This window comes from Salvelinus namaycush, chromosome 33 (genome assembly GCF_016432855.1).
Source record: "Salvelinus namaycush isolate Seneca chromosome 33, SaNama_1.0, whole genome shotgun sequence".
Taxonomy (NCBI): Eukaryota; Metazoa; Chordata; class Actinopteri; order Salmoniformes; family Salmonidae; genus Salvelinus; species Salvelinus namaycush.
The window spans coordinates 13,458,097-13,463,617 of record NC_052339.1 but is presented as its reverse complement, the minus strand read 5'-3'; the positions used below and the strand labels follow the sequence as shown (position 1 = coordinate 13,463,617).

Genomic DNA, 5,521 nt, shown 5'->3' with positions numbered 1-5,521 from the left:
TGCCTCGCTCCTGACTAGTCTCCCAGTCCCTGCCGCTGAAAAACGATGATGATGCCACCACCATGCTTCACCGTAGGGATGGTGCCAGGTTTCCTCCAGACATGACGCTTGGCATGTTTTGGTACCCTTTCCCAGATCTGTGCCTCAACACAATCCTGTCTCGGAGCTCTACGGACAATTCCTTCGACCTCATGGCTTGATTTTTGCTCTGACATGCACTGTCAACTGTGGGACCTTATATAGACAGTTGTGTGCCATTCCAAATCATGTCCAATCAATTGCATTTACCACAGGTGGACTCCAATCAAGTTGTAGAAAAATTCAAGGATGATCAATGGAAACAGGATGCACCTGAGCTCAATTTCGAGTCTCATAGCAAAGGGTCTGAATACTTATGCAAATAAGGTGTTTGTTTTTGATTTATTTACAAAAATTTCTAAAAACCCGTTTTCGCTTTGTCATTATGGGGTATTGTGTGTAGAATGCCGAGGACATTGTATTTAATACATTTTAGAGGCTTTAACGTAACAACATTTGGAAAAAGTCTAGGGGTCTGAATTCTTTCTGAATGCACTGTATATGTATCAAATGTAATTAAACAAATGTATATTCACAGCTGGAGATTTGGTACAGGCAGGCATATTATGATGCATCTTTTGTAAGTAAGCAAATGTTTTCATTCATTGTAAAGTACCTGGGACAGGGAGCCCATTATTGCGTTAAAATCATGTGTTACTGCAAATAACATTAAAATGGTTACTTTGAGCAATATGAAAACTATTTCAACGTCAGTTAAGTAAAATACAGAGAAATCACACCAAAAATTTGATTTTTAATGCTGTGTAAAACATTTTATTTGATAATCAAATTGATATCAAAGCATTATAAGGAGTTTTTCACTTACAAAACAATATACTTGAATTTGAACAATAGTGCAGATTAGAGAAATACATTCAAGAAGGGTCATGGGTTAACTTAGCTGAATTGTTTTAGACAAACTTTTAACAACATTACAAACACATGAACTATGAAAAAAATCTCGGCAGGTTTGTGCTTTGTGACATCAGGATATATATTCATTTACATTCAACCAATAAAACGTCTCTTTACGAAGATTAAATACAGAAATGTAAAACAAAAAAGCACTGTGCATGAAGCATTTAAGATTTCTAACAATAAAAAACAACTAAATAAATATTCATGAAATAGTACAATAAACTTTTTATTTGTATTTTTTATCCCTCTTATAGAACAGTAATATATGCTGGTTAGTTTCTTTGTAAAATGTCATTTAAGAGAGAGCTCTCTATACAAGCCCTAGTCTCTACAAAATAATGCCTATACATTGCTATATGTGCAGGCCTGAGACTCCACTTGTCATTCAAGATAAACCTCTGGGAGCATTTTGTCTGATAAATCTTCAAATAACAGATCTTCGATGAGAATGTTTAAAACAATTTAAAAGCAAATGCCACAACCATAGGCATTGTGTTTTCATATGGCATATTTTATTGAAAATAAACACATTACTGTGGAATGTTATGTACAGTAGCTGGTTATGATAGGCATAAATAACATGTCTCTACAGGGCGTGTATGTACAGTATGCTGTACTGTTACTGACTCGACTTAATCCCATACATTTCCTTAAAGTAGTTTAGCTCATCCATGAGCTTCTTGTTCTGGGCCTCCAGCATGGTGAGGCGAGTCTCCAGACAGCGAATATACTCTCTCTTCCTCCGCCGGCACTCTTTGGCTGCCTGCCTGCAACAAGGAAAAGCAACAGGGGCACCTCATAATACTCACTGTACTCGCGCCACAACTGGCCAGATACTGTAAATGTGGTATGACGACAGTACGGAATATGTCTTCTAAACAAGTGGATCGGGAAAAGAGGTGTTTTTTTATTTATATTTTGGTGTGTGAGAGCAGATGCTGGACATCGAGTCAAAGCGGATTCTCCAAGATACCCTTACAGTTATCTGTAAACTGTTACTGCGGCGCACACCATCAAGCCATTAGCAGTCTGTGGTCATTCAACTTTGTGGCAATAGATGTCTTTAAGCGCTTTTAGTTCCTCAATGAGAGTCCTGTTTTGATTTTCGAGCACAGCCACCCGATTCTCAAGACATTTTACATATTCCTTCTTCTTTCGGCGACACTCGCGGGCAGCCTCCCTGGAAGCAACAACACACAGCCTCCGTGAAAAGACTGGTAGCTACAGACAAAGATACCAAGGCCATACGTCCATAACAAGAAAGGCTTACATCCAGTATTTTAACAATCACTCGCAGTAAGTTTCAGTCAAGACTGATAATGGTAACGAACTTAAGCAATAGTACCACCACAGAGTGACTGCATTTTACAAAAATCAACATGCAGGAGACTACAATTGCCTGTGCAAAGTCGTGACATAATACTACATGCAATAGCAGAGTGTAAATGTCAACAGAAAAGATAGTCTTTAGTGACAAACATTCAGGTGAAAGCACGACAAAGCAAAAAAATGCACAACTAGCATCTATGTGTGTGTTCTGAGGCAAATGGTGGCACTCAAAAAAGGCAGGCCAAGAATGCAGTATACAGCACATGCATGTTAATTAGTAGCATTTATGAATGGAAAAATCATGTTATTATCATTTTTATGATTATCTGTTCCATCATGATTAGACAACATTCTCATGCAGGACCCGCATCGATCATAAGGCTGTTTAGTACACACATGAAAAAATACTATAGTGTATACCATGGTAAGAATACTATAGTATTCACTGTAGTGTTTTTGCAGACTTCACTGTAATATTCACTGTAGTGTTTTTGGACTGTAGTATACTATAGTATTTATTGTAGTGTTTTTGTGGACTGTAGTATTTAATGTATTTTTGGGGGACTGTAGTATAGTGTAGTATTTACTGTAGTGTTTTTGCGGACTCTAGCATACTGTAGAATTTACTTTAGTGTTTTTGTTTTATTATCTTTTGCAAAAAAGTGGGGAACTTTCTCCTTGAGGAAATCTACTGGAGAAATACTAAAAGGGTAAATGCTCCATAACCTGTAGGTATGTAACCATAGGGAACACAACACATGGTCTATACTTGGCACGGGTGGCACAAATTAGAATATGGAGGAGGGGAATTGGCAGTGTACATGCAAATTAAATACTGTAGTTTAAAAAAGGTCTTGTTTTTGTGGACTGTAGTGTTTTTGCTGACATTTCTGTATTATTTACTAGTGTTTTTTTGGTGGATAATACCATATTATTTACTATAGTATTCTACAGTATACTACAAAAATCTATACTAAGTACTACACATGATCGAGGGATACTAGTGTGTGGTATAGTATTCTACAGTATACTACATAATTCTATAGTAAGTACTGTAGTATTCTATAGTAAACTGTAGTATTTTTTCTTATGTGGGTGTAGTCTACCTGTTCTTCATGAGGCGGAGTTGTCTCTTGCGTGTGGTCTCGTCAGCCACGTGTGGGGGGCTGTGCAGAGAGCCTGGTGAGCCAGCCATCACAACGCCCTGGGGCAGGCTGGAGGTGGGAGTGCAGATCTGGTAGCCTGACATTTCACCAGTGGAAGCTGACAGAAACACAGAAATGGGGAACACTTCTTAGAGCACTACCATTTGTATTAGCTGCTAACTTTCTGAACAGAAGGCATCCACCGCCTTAAAAGTACAGAAAGGTAAGTTGTCTAATTAATTAATGACTCAAAAGGTATGGAAGAATACGTCGGTGGATTACGCAATACGGTTCTGATGTCATCCGATTACTATGGGTGTAGTGGTGACGTGAGAGGATATGATCGCTACACAGAGAGCTGAACAAAATAAAATGCCTAGGAATTTGACTATTTGAATTTCAATTCAACATGTTAGTTTCAATTTGTGCATAATTCGATCCAAAATCAGTCAGAGAACAAAGAACATTGTTTTGTAGAAGCAAACCATTTGATGAAGCACTGAGAGAGAGTGTTATTGCCATCTCTATGTACAGTAGCCTACTTCTCCTTAAATAAACCTCCTCTGTGCTATGGGAGCTGCCTGCATATCATTGCATATGGTGATTCATTTGGTAACGTCTTGCTCTCGCAAAAGGAACTGCCTGTAATCACAGCATGACTGGGACTGACGTCAATGTCCATCTTATTTGCCGATTAGCATTTACATTTCCCTGCTGGGGTCCTGTTCCAGGAAAACAAGTGACGTCAGCCACTGTGTGTGTGTGTGTGTGTGTGTGTGCGCGCTTTGAGTGGGCAGAGCATCGAAGCATTTCACAGAGAGGGAGAGAAGAGAGAGGGGGGGGTGGACAGACAGAGCGCACAGGGAAACACTGAAAATATTCCAATCGTATTCAGCGTGTTGCAATCTGCTTTTTATTTCACAAGACTGATTTTTCTCAGGCTGTTTTGCAGTTTTATAAAAGTCAAACCAAGACATTCAAGGATACTCATGTTAAATGACATGTAATTCTAATGTATTTGCTTTGAGAAGAAAATAAATCCTAAGCAATACAACAACTGTGTCATCTTAAAAACCTCAGCTCTCAGGATATCAACACATTTTCAATACCTTTATTACTTCATGGTGAGTTCAATACCTTTATAGTACATGTTCTTTCTATTTTATTAGCTAATGTCTGTAGACAACTTTGATATTATCATACAATAACAATCTTCTACAGTTAAGAGTCAAAATTAATCATTAATCCAAAAAGCAGAGGCTAAGCAGGCTGTACAGTATTAGTGTAGCACAAAGGCAGAAGAGTTCCTCTACAGTTACCATTTTCTCTTTAACTTTCTCATGAAGTAAAATATTAAAGTTAACATACCTGACTCAGTCTCATCCCCAGCAACAGCCATATCTGTTCTTAAGAGGTCCAAAAGAAACCCTTTATCTCAGCTCTCTAACAGAAATGTTTCCAAAACCACCAGCTATGTGTGCAATCACAATTAAGGGCATTGACATCACTATGACATCATTTGCCTCCTGATGTCAATGATGACATGCATTGCTCTATGAGTCCTCCCCCTACACTGTATTGCTTTTGTGTTTTTTTGGTCCAACAAAAGGTTTGAGTTGCTACTCAAATATGTTCATATTACCAACCCCAAAAAGTTAAGATTATTTGTATGGCTTTTTAAAACATTGGATATTGGATGTGAATTATATAATACACTAACATAAACAACTGACAAAAACACATGACATCACTCTACTTAATACTACTTAAATACTTAAACTGCTGTAAACATAATTTCTGTACAATGTGATTTCTATGTAATGCTCAAATTATGACATTCCAGTTGAGTGACTTTTCTCACTTAAATTGAAGTGTCCAAGCTTTAATAATAATAATAATCATTTAATACATTTTTAAAGCGCTTTTCATTATACAGAATAATCTCTAAGTGCATAAAATCTATATTTTTTTACCAAATAGAAAAAGAAATGGACACAACGAGACAGGGCAACTGACACAAAGAACCCAGCCGACACTATAAGAGACAAGGA

General features: G+C 37.5%; 1 protein-coding gene across 2 annotated transcripts; it reads right to left on the bottom strand.

Moving 5' to 3' along the window:
* Nucleotides 1-1,206: 1,206 nt before the first annotated feature.
* On the bottom strand, nucleotides 1,207-4,970 carry LOC120027806 (cAMP-responsive element modulator-like). 2 transcript variants are annotated; one of them, XM_038972846.1, is made up of 3 exons: nucleotides 4,839-4,970; nucleotides 3,432-3,588; nucleotides 1,207-1,763 (listed from the first exon to the last, which is right to left on the bottom strand). In XM_038972846.1, the coding sequence occupies exons 1-3, from the start codon at nucleotides 4,867-4,869 to the stop codon at nucleotides 1,616-1,618; spliced, it is 336 nt and encodes a 111-aa protein (XP_038828774.1). In that variant the 5' UTR covers nucleotides 4,870-4,970; the 3' UTR covers nucleotides 1,207-1,615. The 2 variants fall into 2 exon arrangements, with proteins under 2 accessions (XP_038828774.1, XP_038828776.1); XM_038972848.1 differs by having other exon boundaries at nucleotides 1,645-2,176.
* Between the last annotated feature and the right edge of the window lie 551 nt (nucleotides 4,971-5,521).

Excerpts from the sequence above, each read along its gene's own strand:
- LOC120027806 (XM_038972846.1), bottom strand. The coding sequence starts at position 4,869 with ATGGCTGTTGCTGGGGATGAGACTGAGTCAG. Across the intron at positions 3,589-4,838 it reads TGGGGATGAGACTGAGTCAG|CTTCCACTGGTGAAATGTCA; the intron begins GTATGTTAACTT and ends TGTTTCTGTCAG. Across the intron at positions 1,764-3,431 it reads CTCCGCCTCATGAAGAACAG|GCAGGCAGCCAAAGAGTGCC; the intron begins GTAGACTACACC and ends TCCTTGTTGCAG.